The sequence below is a fragment of the Alexandromys fortis genome, unplaced genomic scaffold, assembly GCF_014885135.2.
Source record: "Alexandromys fortis isolate MF-2015 unplaced genomic scaffold, M_Fortis_MF-2015_v1.1 scaffold_93, whole genome shotgun sequence".
Lineage (NCBI taxonomy): Eukaryota > Metazoa > Chordata > Mammalia > Rodentia > Cricetidae > Alexandromys > Alexandromys fortis.
The window spans coordinates 794,501-816,155 of NW_026067970.1; the positions used below are offsets into that span (position 1 = coordinate 794,501).

General features: G+C 37.1%; 1 protein-coding gene across 4 annotated transcripts in view; it reads left to right on the top strand.

The window, feature by feature from the left end:
* The window catches only part of Pals2 (protein associated with LIN7 2, MAGUK p55 family member), a 107,999-nt gene that overhangs the window by 35,615 nt on the left and 50,729 nt on the right, over positions 1-21,655 (top strand). For 2 of the 4 annotated variants that reach the window (XM_050155452.1, XM_050155453.1), the window contains exon 2: positions 17,192-17,310. In XM_050155452.1, coding sequence (XP_050011409.1) covers positions 17,194-17,310 — 117 coding nt within the window. In that variant the 5' untranslated portion in view covers positions 17,192-17,193. Of the gene's footprint in view, positions 1-15,606; positions 15,720-17,191; positions 17,311-21,655 lie in introns of those variants that run through there. The other 2 variants (XM_050155454.1, XM_050155451.1) reach the window with 2 other exon arrangements.

Below are 21,655 nucleotides of genomic sequence, written 5' to 3' on the forward strand. Positions count from 1 at the left end.
ACTCTTGGGAATATACCCAAGAGAGGCCTTATCATACAACAAAAGTATATGCTCTACTATGTTCATAGCAGCATTGTTTGTAATAGCCAGAACCTGGAAACAACCTAGATGCCCTTCAATGGAAGAATGGATGAAGAAAGTATGGAATATATACATATTAGAGTACTACTTAGCAGTAAAAAACAAGGACTTCTTAAAGAAGTTTTATAACTTACAGACATCTTTTAGAGTTATTTAAAGATATTATTTAATGTGACAGACTGAAATGACTTAGTAAGAAAGTAACTGATTATTAAAAGTGCAAATTAATTCTTATGGTGTAGAATATCTTAAGAGATGAATAAGGAGATTAACTCCAGAGAGAAAAATCTGGCCTTAGAAATGATGCCAAATAATTTTAGGTTGTTTAGCAGTTTTAGGTTGTTTTGAGGTGGGAGGATGTTTGTTTGTTTGATTGATTAGTTTGGTTTGGTGTATTTTTTGTTTTTAAGACAAAAGTCTTACTCTTTAGGCCAGGACAGCCTGGAATCCAAAGCAGTTCTCCTGCTTCAGCCTTCTAGAACTGAGGTAGCAGGTATGAGCTACCATGCCTAGCTAGGTTTGTCATATTCTCATATTCTCTCTCTCTCCCTCTCCCTCTCCCCAATAAGGTGTTCTTTTTATCCTTTTGAATCTGTATACAGCTCCTGATGTTATTGACTCTTCAAGAAGTGGTGCATAGGTTAGACAGACCCTTTGTTAAATTACTGTTTTGTTGCACAGTTATGCATAAATACAGTAATTGTGTAAGCACTTTAAGGTATTATCAGGTAAAACCAAGAGCTTTTTAACTGTGACTGTCTCTGCTCCTTCCTCAGAAGTAGATCTTATTATATTTTATCTCATATCTTTGTAGATGTATACCTGTGCATTTATGTGTGTATCTCTAGAAAACCTAAACTTTCATCCATTTCTCTTTCTTTTTTTATGCATGCATGTGTGTGTGTGGGCAGTGCTAGAGAGGAAAGCATGGCATCTAGGGCTTAATACATAGGAAGCAAGTGTTCTACCTTTTAGCAATATCCTTAGCTTTCCTTTCATTTTTTTATGCTGGAACAGAGTATCATTAAGTTGTGCACACTGTCCTTAAACTTGTGATTCCCCTGTTTCAGACTCCTGAATAGCTAGAACTGCAACTTTGTCATTAGGCCTGGCTCTATGCTTAATCTTTCACAAATGTAAACATACAAAATGTAATGTTATGTTAGTAATATATAACTATACAGAAAGTATATCTTGTAGAAATTGTCATAAGCCTATCCAATTCTTCATACACTTTAGTAACATTTATTTTACCCTTCCCAGTGTTGAGATCATTGGCATTGTTTTTAAGTTTTTCCATGTTTTTAAGTGATGCCATAATGAACTCCTGATGTGTTACTTCTTGAGAAGAAATATTAGCTATAACATGGTGATATCTTTTACTTGAAAGGAAAATTGTTTCTATGAAGGATCAGGAAAATTAAAACTTTGAAGCTCTGTCATGAGAAGAAATAGCACTCAGATTCTGGTAATCCTGACGTGAAAAGGTTGGAGTTTCCCTTTGCAAATTTATATATTTAAAAATGTCAAAAGTGGTCATTTAAAGATATTGGACATTGACCAAAAGCAGTTAAAAAAAAAAAAACAAGGAACATATATTCTTTAAAACAGATGGATTTTTATCTAAAAACAGGTGAATTTGTGACCTTTTTTTTAACCTCAGACTTTTCACCACCTAGGTGAGTGAGTTGCTGAGGACTGTTCATCATTCCTTTGGTGGAATATTTGTGTCCTCAAATTCTCAGGTTGAAATCCCAGTCCTCTGTGGGATAGATTGGGTTTAGATTAGTCCACAAGAGTAGCACCCTTCGCATGGCCCTTATGAAGAGGGGAATGAATTGGCAGGACAGGGTATTTTGGTAAAGGAAGAGAACTAAGATAATCATCTCTGCTACTTGTAAGTTGGTGTGGCTTGTTGCAAGCTGGGATGGAGCTATAAAGAACAACAACAACAACAACAACAAAAACCCATCCTATTACTTCACTGTTGAAGGTGGTGGATTTACTGGGAGGTAACAGAAAAAAACATGCTGCTTTGTTAGCTTAAGGTTATACATTTGGTTTTTGTGAGCTCAAAACCAGAAATTTAATGATAAACTCTAGAGAGGAGAGCTGAAGTATGCTTTCTGTGCTTGGAGACCCAAGAGAGTCTGACAAAAAAGAAAAGTTAAGGGACTTGGATTTCCAAGCCCTTATAACAGACCGTTCAAGGTGTGTGAGCACAACCTTTGCCCAAGTCATTGGCTGCTCATTAAGCTGCAAAGCCCTCTGCACAGCTGCAAGGGAGCCAGGCTAACCTGGACTGAGATGTCCTGCCTATGTGCCATTGAAGGGGACAGGTTTTGGCAGGTTAAGACAGATTACTGGAAAAACAAACTAAACCCCAATTACTGCGATATATTAAGAGTGTGGTGCTCCAGCAAAACAGCCATGATGAGTGCAAAACAAACAAAGAAAAATCTTAAAATAATGTAAGTTATAATCAGTAAAGCAGTCAATAGGGATTAACTGGGCATGATGTTAGGTCTGACACATGTATTAAATTGGCTGTTTTAATATATTGAAGGAATGTAAAGAAAGCCAACAGAGAGGCTAGAAGAACCAAATGCAAAGTTTAGATTGGAAAAAGTACTATATCTGAACTGCAGCTGCATTGGATAGGTTCAGTAGCAGATGTGGGGAAACAATGAATCTGAAGATCAATAAAATGCCTTTATTCCCATAGAGAGGGGATAAGTTTAATGATAATGGAAAGAACTTCAGAAGCCGGCAGGGCAGTGTGTAACATTCCAGTATGTCTTGGGATGAAAATTCCAGTGAGAGAGGAAAAAAGAGGCCAGAAAAGTATTTGAAGAATTGTCACACTAAACCCTTACAGGTTTCCACAGTGTTTTGGTTAAGGAACTCACAAGGGGTTCTTTTAAGATAAAAGAAGCACAGCAGACCCTATCTTTTTCACAGTGAGTGCCTATAAAACCAGGACAGAATCCATGGCACAACTGTTTGCAGACTCTATAAATTAAGTTTGCAGATGGAGAAGATAACTGGAAAGTGGCACTAAGTCAGTGCTGCCTTGAACTGTTTACCTTTGTGGGGAAGTGGGATTGGCATTCCTTCCCCTGAACTCAGAACAACTCAAAATCATGCCTGAAGAAAGTGCGTAAGCTCTGATTTGAAAAGCAAGAAAGGTTCTCCTCCTCCCCTTCCACCCTCACCTCTCTTCCCCCCAACACTCACACTCCCAATTTTCTCAGGAGATCTTGTCTCTTCTTGGTGGGGGGTTCATGTATATCTCTCTTACCATTCTCCTTGTTACTTGCTTCTCTGGGATTGTTTGCTTTGCTTTACATCTAATATCCACTTATGAGTGAGTACATACCTTGTTTGTCTATCTGGGTCTGGGTGACCTCAATCAGGATAGTTTTTCCTAGTTCTATCTGATTGCACTCGAATTTCAAGATTTTTTGTTGTAGTTTTTGTTTGTTTGTTTGTTTGTTTTTTACCACTGAGTAGTATTCCATTTTATAAATATACCACATTTTTTTTTATCCATTCTTTGTTTGAGGGACATCAAAGTTGTTTCCAGGTTCTGGCTGTTACGAGTAATGCTGCTATGAACACAATTGAGCAAATGTCCTTGTGGTATGAGTGTGCGTCCTTTGGGTATATGCATGCCCAAGAGTAGTATTGCTGGGTCTTGAGGTAGATTGATTCCCAATTTTCTGAGAAACCGCCACTCTGATTTCCAAAGTGGCTGTACCAGTTTGCACTCCCACCAGCAATGCAGGAGAGTTCCCTTTAACTCACATCCTCTCCAGCATAAACTGTCATTCGTGTTTTAGTTCTTAGCCATTCTCACTAGTATAAGATGGTATCTCAGAGTTGTTTTGATTTGCATTTCCCTGATGGTTAAGGATGTTGAGCAAAATTCCTCAAGTGTCTTTTGGCTATTTGCTATTTTTCTCCTGAGAATTTTCTGTTTAGATCTGTACCCCATTTTTGATAGGCCCACTTAATGTGGGGAGCAGTTGTGAGACTTGGGCAGTCTGTGGGGCCACTGGCAGTGGGGACCAGGATTTATCCCTAGTGCTTGAACTGGTGTATAAGAACACGTTCTCTTTGGAAGAATACTTTGCTCAGTCTAGATAAAGGGGAGAGGGCCTTGATCTTGCCTCAAAGTGAAGTGTCAGGCTTTTTTGACTTCCCATGGGAAATCTTACTCTTTCTGAGGAGTGGGTGGATGGGGATAGAGCCCGGCGATAGGAGGGGAGGGACTGGGAACGGGGATAGCTATGTAAACTGAGAAAAGATTGTATTAAAAAATCTTAATTAAAAAAATGAAAAAGAAAAGCAGGGAAGATTTTAATATAGACTATCCCTACAGGCTCCTGTGTTGAAGCTATGATCCCTATCTGGAGGCACTATTTTGGGAGGTGCTGGATTCTTTAGAAGGGTAGGGTATGGTTGGAAGAAATAGGTAACTGGAGAGCATGTCTTTGAAGGATATGCCTCATCTTTAATCCTTTGAGTGTCTCTGCATTCTTTCTGCTATGAGATGAACAGACTCCTCCACATGTTCCTGCTGCTTTAATGGTAAGCCTTACTTGAAGGCAAAAGAGTGAGGTCCACAGACTAACTGGACGCTCTGAAACTGTAAGACCAAATCAGTGATCCCTTCCAGAGACTGTTCCCTCCTTTAGTCACAGCTAAGTTTCTGAAGGTACACACAGGAAATTAGTACTGGAGAATTTCGGTTGTTAGTGTCATAAAGTTCTTATTCCTTTAGAATTGGTTTATGGGAGGAATGCAGAGTTTAGAGATAGTCTAGAATGCTGTATAATCTGAATATAGCAGGCAATTCTGGGCGAAGCTCAGAAGCCAGAGTGCAGATAACAACACAGATCAGAAAGGCTGACATAAGATTGTGGTAACGAGGACACTACCAAGACCTGGATTAGAACCCATTCATGTTACTTGCTGAAACAAATAATTTGTCTGTATTTATCCATGCTTAGGATTTTGATTGAGGATGGATTTAAAAGTGACTAATAGACTAATTAAAACTTGAGAAATTTTCAGGACAATGTAGCAGTCTGTGATGCTGCCTGTGATTTCTGGTTTTTTTTTTTTTTTTTTTTTTGCAAGCTAATGGTGAGAATTAAAGCAGGCTCAAAGACCTGAATACCTTTCAGGTTTGACAGAAAAGCCAGTGTAAAGTTGGGGCTAAGAAGTCATCATTTCTGAAGCGATTAAAAGAAGTTAAGAAATTTGAACAATGTTTGAAACAAGCCTAGATGTTTCTCAGCAATTGACCAGATTCTATCCCTTAAATGAGTAAGGTGTAAAGGTTTCAAAAACTGAGAAGAAAGCTCTAACTGCTATGGCTTGGACAGAGCCAGCTGGGAAAGGAAGTGCTTTTGTGGGCTTAGCTGCCCAGCTACTGCACAAGCTGACAGTAGACCTTGACACTGTCTACCACATGATTCTAGGTTTGTACTTTGTGCAGTGCAGGAGTTCCAGGAGGATTTCATCCAGATTTCAAAGGAAGATCTGGGAGGCCAGGCAATATGTAGGAGAGTTGGAATTCTGCAGGCTGCCCGAGAGGACAGTATGTAAAGTTGTGCAGATGAAGTCTTAAACTGCAGTGGAATTCTCAAGATATTTGAGATGCTGAAACATGAACCTTCTGATACATGCCTCATGTAACAAGTGGCACCAGCCCAGAAGAGAGGCAGTGTGTGGACTGCAAGCAGCAAAGCCATGGAGGCAGGGCCTCTCACACCCCTTAGAGCTCATGTATGATGCTGGACATAGGTTACAGGAAGAGTTTTTCTGCTGGGCTTTTAGTCTTGCTTTGGTCTGATCATTCCTAGCTCTACTTCCATTCTCCACTTTTTGAATGGGAATGTTTTTATAAAGTCTCACAATTGCTTGTCTTGAGTTCCAAAAGAGATTTTGAACAAACATTTTAGCATTGTTTGAATTGTCCAGACTTTGGGGGATGGTTGGTGATGAACTAAATATATTTTTGCATTATGAGATGGCTATGTGGCTTGCTCCGCTAGGCTCATGCTTTTGAAAGCTTGGTCCCTTGTTATTGGTCGTGTTTAAAAATGTAGTATAAACTTTAAAAGGTTTGCTCTAGCTAGAGAAAGTTCAGGAGAGGGCTGCTTTTGAGGCTTGTTCCTGGTCTCTGCTCCTTTCTAGTCTCTCTCTCTCTATCTTCTGTTTACCATGAGGTACATCTCTGCTGCCATATGCAACTGTAGTCCTAACCCTCTTAGACCACAAATAAAAATAATTCTTCCCATTAAATTATTTTCCCCAGGGATTTTTGTCATAGCTTTGTAAAAGTAACTGATAGGTTTTATTCTAACCCTCAGCAGGAATTCAGGAATCTCTCTCCATGCCTCTATCCTTCCCATCCTTTCCCTCCCTTCGCCACTTCTTCCCATTCCCAGTCTCTATCCTCTCTACCTCCTTTTTTGATGTCTTGTTCCTCATTATGCAGGAATCCTTTGGCAGCAGTCTTGATGTGGTTATATAATCACTAAAGCTTAAAACTCAAAAGGAAAGAAGGGACTTTCCTCTTCATTTGGAGAAACTGTTTCCAAGAGGATAGGTCAAATCCCATTTAATTTTGTTTTTCTGTGTTGTCTCACTCCTTAAACTTGGACATGAATCTGGTTGTAGAAATTATGTGTCACAGTGAAATGAACAAAGCTCCACCTTTTTGCTTGACAATTAGGAAGAGAGAAGATCTGGAAGAGACTCTTTGAAGTTAATTGTACACATATTTTATAAGGTGCTGTCTACTGGTGGGCCACTACTCAAGTTCTGCATTAACTAGTGGGTGGCATATTCGTGGTACGGATCTGAATGGCATTATGAACATTTTGAAGAACTTAGTTATTTTTTATCATGCTAAACTTAACACCATTGCTAATCTTTGGTATTTACTTGGCAGAAATACAATTTAAATTCATAAGCAGGAGTATAAATAAACATGACAAGTGGAAAATAATAAAACAATAATAAAAGAGTCGGGGGAAAATAAGAACTTATTGTATGGATTAGTGTTAAAAATTGTTCTTTAAAGGTCCTAGTAGCAAATAGAATAAACAGTCAAAAAAAAAAAAACAACATAAAAGTAAAAGCACTATGTGGGAAGGTGTTGAGATTAGAGCGGCAGGGCTGCGTCCCCGGCACCTGGCCGCCCACATGGCTAGCTTATGCCCAAAATAATTACACGGAAACTGTATTCATTTAAACACTGCCTGGCCCATTATCTGTAGCCTCTTACTGGCTAGCTCTTACATATTAATCTAACCCATTTCTAATAATCTGTGTAGCCCACGAGCTGGCTTACCAGGAAAGATCTTAACCTGTGTCTGTCTGGAGTAGGAGAATCATGGCGACTCCTCGACTAAGCTTCTTTCTCCCAGCATTCTCTTCTGTCTACTCCGCCTACCTAATTTTCTGTCCTATGAGGGCCAAGGCAGTTTCTTTATTAGTTAACCAATGAAAGCAACAGATAAGATACAAGACCCACCTCCATCAGGAAGGTCTATTATAGAGCTATATAGCAAATACTAGAACATAGTTACAGACTCCTAAATACAAACAACTTTAACAAGCAAGAATATGCTTCTCATAGAAGAAACTATATCAAATATCATAGAACACAACAATAATAATTGTAGATCTGGATGAGAGTAGTCTTTTTTAAAGAAATATTTTTAATTTACCAAATAAGAAAACTCTTACTATATAAAATATGTTGTATCTAATAGAGCTTATCTAAAGCAAAATTTTCTGGAATGGTTAAAAGTAAAGGGCTAGCAAAAGGTGTCAAACAAATAGAGGCAAAGGGCAAGTGAAGGACACTGATTGTTGGCCAAGTAAAACACAGAGTTCTTGAGCATTAGGAATGAAAAAGGAGGAGCTGGGCATGGCAGCATCCACCTGTGCTCTCAGCACGCAGACAGAGGCTGAGGAGTCAGCTGTGGAAGACCATCCTTGAGTAGATTTTCAGTTTACGAGACTGTTTAAGACAAAAATCACCTCTTCCTTCCCCTCCACCCCCCCCCCCACACACACAAGGGAAAAAAAAGGAAGGAGGGAAGGAAGGAAGAAAAAATGAAAAGGGACATCTTATACAGTATAATATTCATAACTGTGTACCACGTGACATATCAACCACTTTTATGAAACAGAACCTACTGGAGAGGCACAGGAATATCATCAGATGTACATTAATAGCCAGGGGCTTTAATAAAGCATGTGGAATACTGAGCAGTAGTAAGTGAGGGGCTAGAAGATCTAAATCATTTGATAGGTCTACTTAGATAAAAGCAACGTAGTCATTAGGTAAATCTTATTAGAAATATGGTAGGCTTTGAATCCTTACAATTGGTGGGGAACATTCATTGTTGAGTGCTGGAATTTATCAGAATTCTAAAGTCAGCAAACTTGTCTAGTATAGAGCAGTAGATGCTTTATACAGTGGGGAAAGAGATATAAAGGGGTCAAGGGCAAGAAGGATCACAAAGGGGTACTTCTGGTTCTTCTGAAAGAGATGAATTTTTTTATTATCTTAATGCTTAACATATATATATATATATATCAGAGTATATACTTTTTATATGTAGTTACACTTAAATTTCAAAGAACTTTAAAAATAAATGACTAAAAAAGCATATTGTAAATTAGTATTACTTCTTGAAATGCCGATTTATAACTATATTGATAAAAATAGTCACTGATAGAGAAATTCCATGTCCAGAAATTTAAGCTATAGACATACTCACAAAACTATACAATAATGATAATAACAAAAACAGTTGGAAATAACCTAAATGTTTCATATAAATAAGTTAAATAGTGTGTTAGATAATCTACACATAAAGGTATTGTGTCTTCATATATGCCAATTAAACTCTTAAACAGCTCTATTAAAGTGACAGATAGGAGGCTAAAGAGATTGCTGGCCCAGTGGTTAAGAGCACTTATTGCCCTTACACAGGAATGAGTTCCCAGCACTTAGATAAATAAGTAGTGGCTCATAACCATTCATAGCTCTCGAATCCAAGGATCTGAGGCTGTCTTCTGACCTCGCTGACAGCAGGCATTCACATGTACATGTATACGTATATGTACATGTACATAGGCTCAGGAAACACACTCATACATATACAGTAAATCTTACTGAAGATGAAGTGTATGTGTTGCTACTTCAGACCTGGAGTACATAGGAAAGTATGCAGTGATGCTGTACCTCAGGCATGGAAGATGCACATATAGAAGTGTAGATGTGGTGGTACATAGATTTAGAGAGTTACCTGTAAGAGCATCAGTCCACAGTTTCGAACAGCCACTTAAAACAGCTGTTCATAATTTATTGCTGGCAAAATTGACTTGAACTCACATGAGGTTTTTTATAATCTTTATCCACTTAATTGTGAATATTCTTAATTTTTGCTACAGTTAATGACCTATCATGTTGTTTTTATATAAAGAATAGTGATTGACCATATCTTTCTATGAGAAAAAATGATTACTAAGGTAAACAATATTGGTAAGTCTGACTAGAATAGTTAAATGATGAAAATTATAAATGGTGATATCTAGATATTTCCACACTCGGTTGACTTACAAGATTTTATTTATAGATAATGGAAAAAGTTTTATGCCAATAAAATTTTAATGAATTCCCTAAATGAAAACAAATTTGTTAAACTATTATAAGGAAGAAAATTATTCTAGTGTCTTGAAGAGAAAGTAAATTCCCATTCAGATTTTTCCACAAAGTTACTTAGTTGTTCTTACTTGTAGATGATAACTATTACATCGTAGTGTGTGTAAAAAATCCAACTCAATCTCGACAAACTGTTAATGCCAGTAAAAGAATTAAGATTGCTGCATACAAGATTAATCAAAACTAAAATTTTAAGAACTCCTTTTCACAGTAGAGCAAGGCACTTACATTCAGGAAGAAATCTGTGAAAATATGTCAGGATCTTCACACACAAAACCAAGTTAGTAAGAAATTAAACAGAACAGCTTGATGATTCTGTAGAACCAGGAAGCTTGTTGACAGCCGTGAGATTTATACTGTGGAGACTGTGTGATTGCCTCATCTTTGTCTCTCTTTAGGGAAAAGTGTGAATTTTTCTTTAAGAACAAAATATTTATAGTAGATAGCAGAAGGCTTGAAGGTATTCAAAGTGAATTTAAATTCTATCTTTACATCTTTTGGGCTCCTAATTTCACATTTTAATGCGTTTAGTCATTCAAAATGGAACATTTCATTGTTTGTGTACTGTTTGTCATCCAGGGTGATGGTGGTTGGCGGTGATGTATCTGCTGCAGTGTTGTACTAAGTAACAGAGGCTGGCGTAGAAATCACCGTATCGCCTATGCTGACCTTAGGATTTTCTTAATTTAGTCTTTCAAGTGCTAGAATTACTGACTTGTGTCATTGTGTCTGGCTAGAACTTACTGATTTAATAATCCTTCTTATAAAACCTACTTCTTTCTGTTTGAGAGGACATCTTTCTGGAAGCATGGCATGTCCTGGAAATTGTTTCTAAGAACTGAGATTGAAGCTAGGGTTGGTAGCATTTGTATGTAATCTCAGAATTTGAGGTGGAGGCAGGAAGCTCAAAAATTTAAGGTCATCCTAGACTTCATGAAACTATGTTTTAAAAAAGTGCCAGAAAGTTACACTAGTCTCTGTTACAAGGTGATTGGTTTATGAGGGAGCATTGATAGGTTCATTAAAAACATGGCAGTGTGCTCTTTCTGAATTAATCAGCAGCATAGGGATGCTTAAAATAAAATAAAAAAGATGATTTTCTTTATAAAGTTGCAGAAACCTTGTAAGTAAATTACTGTGCTTCAGATTAGTTTTCTTTTTTCTTTTAATTTTTTTCCTGTGGGTGTGAGAACAATACATATCTAGAGGTCAAAGTTCACTCAGGAGTCATTCCTGAGGAATCATCTACCTGTTTGTGTGATGTAATCTTTCAGTGAACTGTGAATTACACAATTTGTAAAATAGGCTGGGCTAAGTGGCCAGCAAGCCCCAGAAATGCTCCTGTTTCTGCCTCCCTGGCACTGGTTTTACAAGTACCATAAGGTACCCTTGGAGCGTTTTCATGTTTCATTTAGCTTGGCAACCTTCCGGCACTGCCTATTTAACAGATAAAAGAAACTGACTTGGGAAGTTTGGGAAGTTGAAAACCCAAGTTTTCAGGGCTAGTCAAGTGGCAGAGTAGAGGCTCTTAGCCATTCTGAAGTACTGTTCCCTTAAATTCCTGCCTATCACACTCATACTTCTCTAAGTTGAATTTTTAGAGGAGAAATGGTGTCTGTTTCCTTCATCCAGTTGTGTAGGAAGTGCTGAATAAAGGGTGAAATATACTGTGCATATTTAAACTTGTTGTTTTCTTCTTTGCCTCAGTAAAATACATGGGAATCCCAGGGTATGGATCTTGACAGTATGTTGTCATTTTATAAAATGTTTTTCTTGTAGGGAGTGAGAAAAAGAAACAGTCAACAGCTGAGGTCAGGGGGGCTACAAGGGCTGCTACCCCCAGCCAGCCAGTTTATTAGTATGATAGCTCCTTATATACCCTTCAAATGGGAAAGCAGAAGACAAATCGGTAAAGAACATCAAACGGCAGAATTTCGGGAGCCTGAGTCCCTGTAGTAGGCAAAGCATTTCATATCCCAGTGTCTGGAACATTTGACCACAGCTTTACTTAAGTTATCATATTTTCATTTGGAAAATCAGTTTCTTGAATTAAATGAGTGTGAACATTGCATCAAATATGATAACAAAAGTATTTTAAATATTAAATAGTAATCTCGTCCTAACTGAATACTTAGACTAGTTCACTTGATAACTTTCAGTTCTAAACAGAGTAGAAACACTTTTGTAAAGTGCTGTTGTGAAACTTGTAGCAAAGAATATAGGTAGTTAAGTATTATTCACTTTATTAAAATTGCTTTACATGGTGTTCTAGAATGCTTGGAAGTATAACAGTAGAAAATATTACTGTTCAACTATTCCACTTCAGTAATACAAATAGTTAAACACACCACTTCTGTCATACCTTGGGAAATAATTCATGGGAATAAATACATAGTTTGGAAAGTGGTTGTTAAGATGCATTGAAAATGCATCATTGAGAACTTTAAATGTACCAAACTGCATCCTAGTTCTTTGGGATTCAGATAGGAGCAAGCAAGATAGGTAAGGTTTCTGCATTTCTCAGAATTTGACAAGAAACTGTGCCTTGAACAAAATCACATATAATTATATGGATTTGTGAAAATTGCAGAGTACTATGAATATATGTATATTAAGAAAAATCCTAATTGGAGCAACCAGTGAGGTTGAAATTCACCCTTCTGAAAGATGTGTGTGAATTAGCTGTGCAAAGCTGGTTGTCTGTAAACAGTGGCAAACAGAAGATTCTGTGTCAAGGCTACAAAGGTTGGGGTAGCTCAAATCCAGCAATGTATGAAAAAGTTTAAAAGCCTTAAAATTTACATTTTAATTACTTTCTTTTGGGTCATTGCCATGGTTTGGATCTGGAATGCCCCCCAAAAGTTCCCACCCCATGGTGCTATTGGGTGGTGGCAAAACCTTTAAGAAGTAGGGCCTCATGGGAGATTTTTATTGAGGGCATGCCCTCAAAAGGAGCTGTGATACCTTGGTCCCTTTCTCTCTTGTCTTGGCTTTGAGGTAAACAGCTCTGCACTGCAATAGGCTTCTGCTATGGTATGCCATTACAGGCCCAAAGCAATGGGGCAGTTGGGGCCTGCATGAAGCTGTGAGCCGAATAGCTGTTTTCTCTGTGAAATCGCTGGTCTCAGGTGTTTGTAACAGTGAGGGGAAGCTAACAGTTATAGACGGACTGCAGTGACAGTCTGGGCAGGATGCTATTGCAGCTAAGACTCATTGCCAGGCAGAGGGGAAAGAATGTAGATTCTAGAAATAATGTCAGAGGAGGCATCATTGGCTTGTTCCTTTGTCTGAGTTTTCTGCTTCTACCACTTTCAAGCTTATATTTATGTGGGACTGATGTTTTGTCCTCAGCCATTCTTCTTCATCTTTTCTTTTGATTCATCTTATTAATAATTTGCTGGTATTCTAGAGGGAATCATGAAGGGAATAGACACAGTGATAAAGTTAAGTAATCAATCTGCTACGTTCTGTCTTTTTTTTGTGTGCTGAATTTCATTTGGGTACTTAATTTAAATATTGCTGTGACAGGGCTGCACACTTTCTAGTGTTTTGTGGTTGACAGCTCGGGAAACCCCATATATTTATGCTTCTAAAGATGTATTAGCTACATTTCTGTGTTTTCTATTTCAGGTAAATTTTTTAAGTTAAAAATTCTATTGGATTTTTATTATGTTTCATTCTTAAAGAATTGGCATCTTTTTATATTAGTGATTCTTACTATAGAAATTGTCCTCAATATATTTGAAATGACATATGTAGTCTAATTTTATGATTTAACCATTTCTGAACATCTTATTTTACCTTTAAATGGCTGTTACTACTATTTAGGGAGCGTACTGATTTTCTCTGTTGATTTGATATATAGCCACTCAGAAAATTTATAATGAAATAGCTATTTATTAGCATTTTTAATTGTGATGTAACTTATTTCCTGATTTCTATTTCTCCTTTTATTCACTCACCCTTTCCACTTCTGATTTTCCATTTTTGTGACATTCAAAATGTTCCCGTGTTTTTTCTTTCCCTCCCTTCCTCCCTCCCTCTCTCCCTCTTTCTTTCTTTCTTTCTTTCTTTCTTTCTTTCTTTCTTTCTTTCTTTCTTTCTTTCTTTCCCTCCCTCCCTCCCTCCCTCCCTCTATCTCTTTCTTTGTTTCTTTCTTTTTCTTCCTTCCTTCCTTCCTTCCTTCCTTTCTTCCTTTCTTTCTTCTCTCTCTCTCTCTCTCTCTCTCTCTCTCTCTCTCTCTCTCTCTCTCTCTCTCTCTCTCAGGGATTCTTTCTGTGTAACAACCTGTCTCTCTGTCTCTCTGCCTCCCAGCTGCTGGGATTAAAGGCTTGCATGCACCACCACTGCCCAGCTGTTTTTCTTTTAAATAATTTTTTGTTGTTGTTGTTTTTCTTTTTAACATCTACTGATTATTTCTTGCCCTCCCAGTCCTTTACCCGTTGGCCCGCCATTCAGACCCCTTTGTCTCATTGAAGACTTACTTGATTCACAGTGGTTTTCTGATTTCTCATATTTTCTCTCTTTCCCTCCACCCTCCCCTTCTGTTTTCTCCTCCCTCTTTTGGTAGGAATCAAACCCAGGCCATAAATGCCTCTAGACAAGCACTCTACTCCTGAGCTACATTTGCAACCCCTTTGCTCTTTTTAAGACTTTCCCTCAGCTTTATTTTGTTGCATTTTTGATTCGGGCCCCAGCTCCTGTCTTTTTCCATTTCCTCCTCCTCTTGCCACCCCTTCCCCACCCCATCTCAGCGGCTCTTTGGAGTTTAGAGCTTATGTTTGTTGAATTTGATGCCTCTTGTTCATCGATGTGGGTTTCCTAAATGCTAGTTTTTGATTTGTTCATATTTGAGACTGGAGGACTAGATTAAGTACTAGCTTTTCTCTCATTCAGATAAAAGTTTCATTTTCTACACCTTATTAAGAGATATCTCCTTCAGGGATTATGGAGGATTGAAATGTTCAGATAGCTTCTTCTGAACTCTGAGACTTTCCTTTCTTCCTGGAATCTGAGTAAATCTGGGATACCTCCTTGCTTTGCTGGTGCCTGGCTCTCCCTCTGCCTGGCCCAACTTCTCAAGGCTCCCCCATAGCAGAGCTTATTTCATACAGGAAGCGCTTTCATACACTAGCGTTCTCCTGTTGTTAACTATGTCTGATTTAATTCATACTTTACTTTGGAGTGTTCTCTCTCTTCTGTTAGAGTTTGTTTTGTTTTAAAACATGAAAGTACTTTGTTGGAAATTTGGGCATGAGAGGACTAAAACAATGAAAAAACAAAACCCACCCTGTTTCTGTTCAAAACTATAAAGTAGCACAAGACACATCTGTAAGGAACAGTTCAGACTCTGTTATCTGTAATATTGGAGAGAAAGGACAGAATCCCTTGTCAGTTGGGGTCAGTCTACTGTTACCCTTTGTTAATTGTTCTCACACTTCCTCTTTATCTGTTTGTGTGTCTTTAGAATGTAGCTGAAAAGAGGTATGTATTAACACTTTTATTAGAAAATCATCTGGCCATGGTCACACACATACCTAATCCCAGTACTTGGGAGGCAGAAGCAGGTGGATCTCTGTGAGTTTGAGGCCAGTCTGGTCTACAGAGTGAGTTCCAGGACAGGCAGCACTATACAGAGAAATCATATCTCATATTTTTTTAAAAAATTTAATTATATCTATATCTTATGTTTAAAAATTTCATCAAGTTAAAAGCTAAGCTGGTGTCGCAGGTCTGTATTTCTGTATTCAGGGAGCAGAAACAAAAGTCAAGACCATCCAGATCTGCATAGTGAGTTTAAGGCCAATCAGTTCTACGTAGTAAGACCTTGACTCAGAGAGAAAAGAAATGAGGAAAAAGGAGAGAAAAAAGAAAACACGGGGTAAGTAAAAGTTAAGGATGATTAATAGCTTTTATACTATCAAGATATAATTATGATCTCAAAAAATAAAAGGAATAATAAATAAAAATAAATAAAATTTGAGCTTCCAAATTGAGGGGGGCGGGGATTCCCCCTTTAAAATATGGGAGATTGGTACTTTTATTAGTGTTCTAATATTCCATATAATCAAAAGCAGTAGCAATGTATGAGGACCTTAAAAATGGTCCAAGGTGTGTATTCTCCTTTATTTTTCTACCTAGACCTAGGTGGATCTCTGTGAGTTTGAGGCCAGCCTAGTCTACATAGTGAGTTCCAGGTCAAAAAAACGTTAGAAAATAGCAAGGAAAGAAGGCTTGAGTAGCAAGTCTCCCTGAACAAACAAAAACCTGTTAACAGATCTGATTAGGAGAGATGATTAACAAATCTGAAATAGGTCCTGCTAGGCAGTGGGAAAGTGTAGATGTTTTTATTACTTATTGCTCTTTGGGGCCCACCACCCAGCTCCCAAATAAATACATGGAAACTTATTATTCTTTATGAATGCCCAGCCTTAGCTGGGTGAGGAATTTTTTTTTATATGCTTTGTTAATGCTTTTAGGAGGAAGAGAGGGATTTGAAAGTATTTTGCTTTCACATGCAATGTTTTAGATTTTATCAAACACTTTCTTGAATATCTGTTTGAAATGTCCTTGGGTTCTGTTCTAGTATATTGATTGACTTTCATATGTTCCATTCCTGGGATAATTTCTACTTGGCATTTATGTATAATCCTTTCTGTATGTTTCTAGTTTGCAAAGCTAATGTTTTACTTGTACATGTATATTTCTAAGGGATATTAGCTGTAATTTTCTTAAGAGTTATATTTGTCTAGGCTTGGAATCAAAGTACCTGATTTCACAGAATAAATTGGCAAAAGTGTTTTTGCCTAGCATAGTGATGCAGAGGGAGGTGGATTTCTTGAGTTCCAGGCCATCAAGAGCTACATAATGAAAACCTCTCTCAATTCCCTCATCCCCCACTCCCATACAAAGAAGAAAGTGCTTATGTTATTTGAAAAATTTGTCAAATTTTAGTTTTAATTATGTATTTAGATGTTTGGTAGAATTTACCAGTGATCTGATTTGGACTTTAGGAATTTTGTGTGTGTGTGTGTGTGTTATTTTATATCTATACTTTCTATAAGTCTTCAAATTTTTATTTCCTCTTGTTTAGTATCTTCAAATTTGAGAAAAAAGCAAATGAGTTTTGTGTGTATTAAGTGTAGTCTTATAAAATTAAAATTGTATATAAACATTCATCCAGTTCATAGGACAGTAATTAATGTGAAACAATTTATTTTCTTAAATAGGATTTTTCAGAAGAGTTTTGTCAATTTTTTATTTGCACTCTTATTCCATAATGGTCTGGAGTTTGAGTATTCTTTTATTTATTTATGTATTCACTAATTCTTATCTCATCTTTTATCTCATCAGAAATGCAGCAAGTTTTAGAAAACCTTACGGAGCTGCCCTCATCTACAGGAGCAGAAGAAATAGACCTGATTTTTCTCAAGGGGATTATGGAGAATCCTATTGTGAAATCACTTGCTAAGGTATACTAGTTCATTCATAAGATCACTGAAGGACTTTGAAAATTGTTTTTATGGAAGTCTTTTCAGTGATCACCATTGTGGAATTTAGGTGATACACCTTTCTGAATAGTTAGCAAATAACACTTGTCACATAATGAAATATTAATGTATGCAAAGATAAGGTTTTCTTGCTGTTTTTATTCTGTCCTTAGAAAATAGGATGACTTTTAGCTGTTGATCCAGTACCTTAAAGCTAGACAATTCATAAGAGAACAGAGCTGAGCTGGAGCCTGTGAAAGGGATTTTGGTTCTGTCTTCACTTTATACCAGCAAGGTGTTGATTTTTTTTTTCTTTTACATTGTAACTTACACCTGTTTATCATTTAAATTTTTAATCACTTTTATTTAGTTATTTTTTTTTATTTTATTTTTGAAATTCTAGATTTTTCCCCCCCCCATAACCCTAATATTTTAGATATGTTCTCTTAATCAACTCTGGAGCAAACTTTACTAACTCATTTAATACACACCTTTTTACAGCCATATTTGTAGTTCTTTTTTATTTTAATTGTGCAGTTTCTTAATAATGCTGTTTTTGAATATCAAGGAAGCTCAGTATATTTATTGCCTGTTTCACTCCCTATTGGCTCTTACCTTAGAAGTTGTTCCGGGTGGTTTTGCTTTTGGAAAGCCATTCTGATGGTCCTGCAGCCTCTTTTTCATAGATCCACCCCCTCCTTTTTGTTTTGCATTGACTGCTAGAATGCTAATCTACCTGTGTGGGGTTTTTTGTTTGTTTATTGTCTTTCGTTGTGTTCTAAGGCTTCAGAAAACCCTTTCACCTTTTCCATTAGTAACTATGAATTAATGTTGCTCATTCATCACAGTTACTCATGATGAGGTCATGTGGTAAAAATAGTTTTCATAACTTACATATTTATTATTACTGTATTTTTATAATATACAGGATATTACCTTCCCATTCTGACTTATTGTTTTGTACCTTAACAACTTACTGTGTGAGCCATAGCTTCAGGACCTGCTGAAATCAACAGGAGCTATTTAAGCCAATACTAAAAGAGGTTTGCCGTGACCTCTTGTTGGTACAGTTGTTTTACTCTTCCCTTATCTTATACTGTTGATTGTCACTTTTTATTGTCTGTGAATCACTTTTGTCCCTGTTCTCATGTTTAACTTAAGGCTTTTATTGTAGCTTTAGACATCTTAACAACATGTAAGGCATTTGCAGTATGTTTGTAGTTTCCTAAGGCCTTTGAAATACACTAGAGTAAATAATAGGACTAAGGATTAGGCCAGGTAGTCTAACCTTGCCTTTTAAGTTATGTGCTCTATTTATTTTAATGCAGCGTGATGGTATTTATATGTATTTATTCCCAACAAGTTCTGTGAGTGGAAAATGGATTGGTGTGTACCACCTATGATGGACCTTCAGAAAGTCACCAGATTACCATTCTTAGCAGTTGAAATGGTTTATTTACTTTGGAAAACATATGGAGCAACTATACTCTTTTTGATTTAAAAAAAAAAAAAAGGCTGGGCAGATAATTCAGAGGGTAAAGTGCTGTGTAAGTGTGAATACCTGAATTCAAGTCTTCCAAACCCACCTAAAGCTTGGCGGCGGCGTTGGCAGCAGTGGCGGCGGCGGTGGTGGTGGTGGTGTTTAAGAAGCACCAAAAAAGAAACAAAGAGACTTTGTTTTAAATAAGGTGAAAGGCAGGACTGATACCCCAGTTGGTCTCTTCGCTTTCTCTGTGGAATAGTGGGTATACATACCTGTACTCACACACACTCATTGTGTGCTTGCTCTCTCTTGTCCGTCCCCTTCTAGTCTCTCTCTCTTACACACACACAGCAGAGGTACACAAAAGATGGGAAAAAAAAAACAGAATTGATCAATGATAACCAACATTCAAGCAGATTTTTAGTAAATAAAAACAGTGGTAGTTAAATACTCATGCAGCATAAAGAATTTGCAGTGAGGGAGGAACATCTGTTTCTCAGTAAGTCACAACAATCCACTTCTCTCACTGGAACAAGAAATTGAAGAGAAGCTAGACATGCTGCGAGGCGGGATTATGTGACTAGTCAGCAGAAAAACAGTGTAAGTATTACCATGAATTATTCTTTTAGTAGAGTTTTTAAGTAAGGACTTGAACATGGCATTAGCCCATCTTAATAAACAAGAGAAAAAGAGAAGACATGTAAAATACTGACATTAGAGAATGTGAATCAAATCTAATTGACATTTTAACACTGAGATACAATATCTGAAATTATCTCATTTGATGGGTTTAAGTATTGAAAACTAGAAAATAGATCAGCTGAAAAAACCCCAGTTGAAACTCATGGAAAGTCCAATCAAATATAGAACAGTGAATGTTCTTGTATGTAAGATGCACATCCTAGCTCTAACGTGTGTGTTTCCCATCCCAAAAAAGAACAAAGAGAAAGTAGAAACGGTTTAAAATTAGAAAATAGATGAGTGTTCGGTCTCAGAGAACCCCTAATGTTCCTCCTGGCTTTCTTAGCCTGCTTTCTTAACCCAGGATGACTTGCCCTGGTAGCACCACTGAAAGTAGTCTGACTCTCCCCTATCAATCCTTTAGTCAAGGAAATACCCCGCATGGCTTGTCCCCTTCCCCCAGGCGATCCTTAGGGAGGCATTGTCTCAGTTGAGGTTCTTTGCTCCCAGATGACTCTAGTTTGTGTCAAGTTGATGATAAACTAATAAGAATGACTTAAAGAACCATGAGTGAAGAGAGAAATTACAAACAAAATACCTTGAACTGAGTGAGGAATTGCAAATGCATGACAGAACCAAAATGTGCTACAAAGCCAAAAAAGAAAATTTCTGTGTTAGAAAATAGCAATGCCCAAATGGGAAAATGCAATGCAAATAAACAGAAAGAAGTGAGCAATAAAAATGTGACAGAAAAATTATTACAACTTATAATAATATATTAATAAAGTCAATATACCTCCAAGTAAACAAAAATTACTGCCTTGGGTTTAAAGAAAAAAAGGACACCACAACAAATCCACAGACATTGTTGCAAGGATAATAAGAAATTTATGACCTGGAGCTGGAGAGATCCGGGTTTGATTCTCAGCACATAGATGGTTGTTCACAACCTTCAGTAAATGCCAGTTCCAGAGGATCCAATGCACTCTTCTGGCTTCCTGGGCATGAGACACAGATGTGGTCCATAGATATTCATGCAGCCAAAATACCCACACATGTAAACATTTATCTTTTTTCTGAGACAGGGTTTCTCCTGGAACTCACTCTGTAGACCATGTGGGAATATCCACCCTACCACTGCCTCCCAAGTGCTGGGTTTAGAGTCATGTGACACCACCACCACCAGGCTTAACATTTCAATTGTAAACAGTTTTGTGACCATGACTGTGACAACTTCAGTGTAACTTAATTTCTTAAAAGAGAAGCCTCACATAAGAGATAACTTCAGTAGCTCTGTATGTAGTTCTCAAACTTGGATGTTTGAAGTGTAAAGCATCGTATAAAAGAAGCTCCACATCTCTTTACCGTAAATTCTACCAAACATTTAATGAAGAAATAATACTAATTTTACATAATTTTTTTCCAGAAAAGGGAGAAGGAAGAAAACACTGTTACCTTGAATATAAAAATATTTTGATAAAAGAAAATTTCAGAATTGCATTCCTGACAAGCATAAATTTAAGTCTTCTGTTTGTTTTAAAATTAATTTTATTTTATGTGTATGAGTGTTTTGCCTTCCTGTATGTCTGTACACCACATGCGTGTTTCCTGCCCAAGGAAACCAGAAGACGGTGTTGGATCCCTGCAACTGGAGTTACAGATGTTTGTGAATCACCATGTGGATCCTAGTTATTGAACCTAGGTCCTCTGCAAAAGCAGACAGTGCTCTTAAAAGCTGAGCCATCTCTCTTGCCCCAGTTTTAAAATTCTTAAGATCAGCTAGCAATTACAACAGACAAAACAATAATAACTTGTTATAATATCATTCATATGCAAATAGGAATAATTTGACTTTTTATTTTTATATTTGTAATCCTTTCATTTCCTTCTCTTGTCTTATTATGGCTGTTGCTTGCAGCACTATATTGAAAAGGAGTGGGGATAATTCAACTTTTATTATGTTGAGTTATGTTCCCTGCAGATCTATTCTGTCTAGGACTTCTTATCATTAAGGCATGTTGGATTTTGTCACAGACCTTTTCCGGTTCTATTGAGATGATCATGTGATTTTTGTCTAAGTCCATTTGTATGAATTATTATATATTTTGACTTAAGTATGTTGAACCAACTCTGCATTGATCTTTTTGATATGTGTGTGTAATT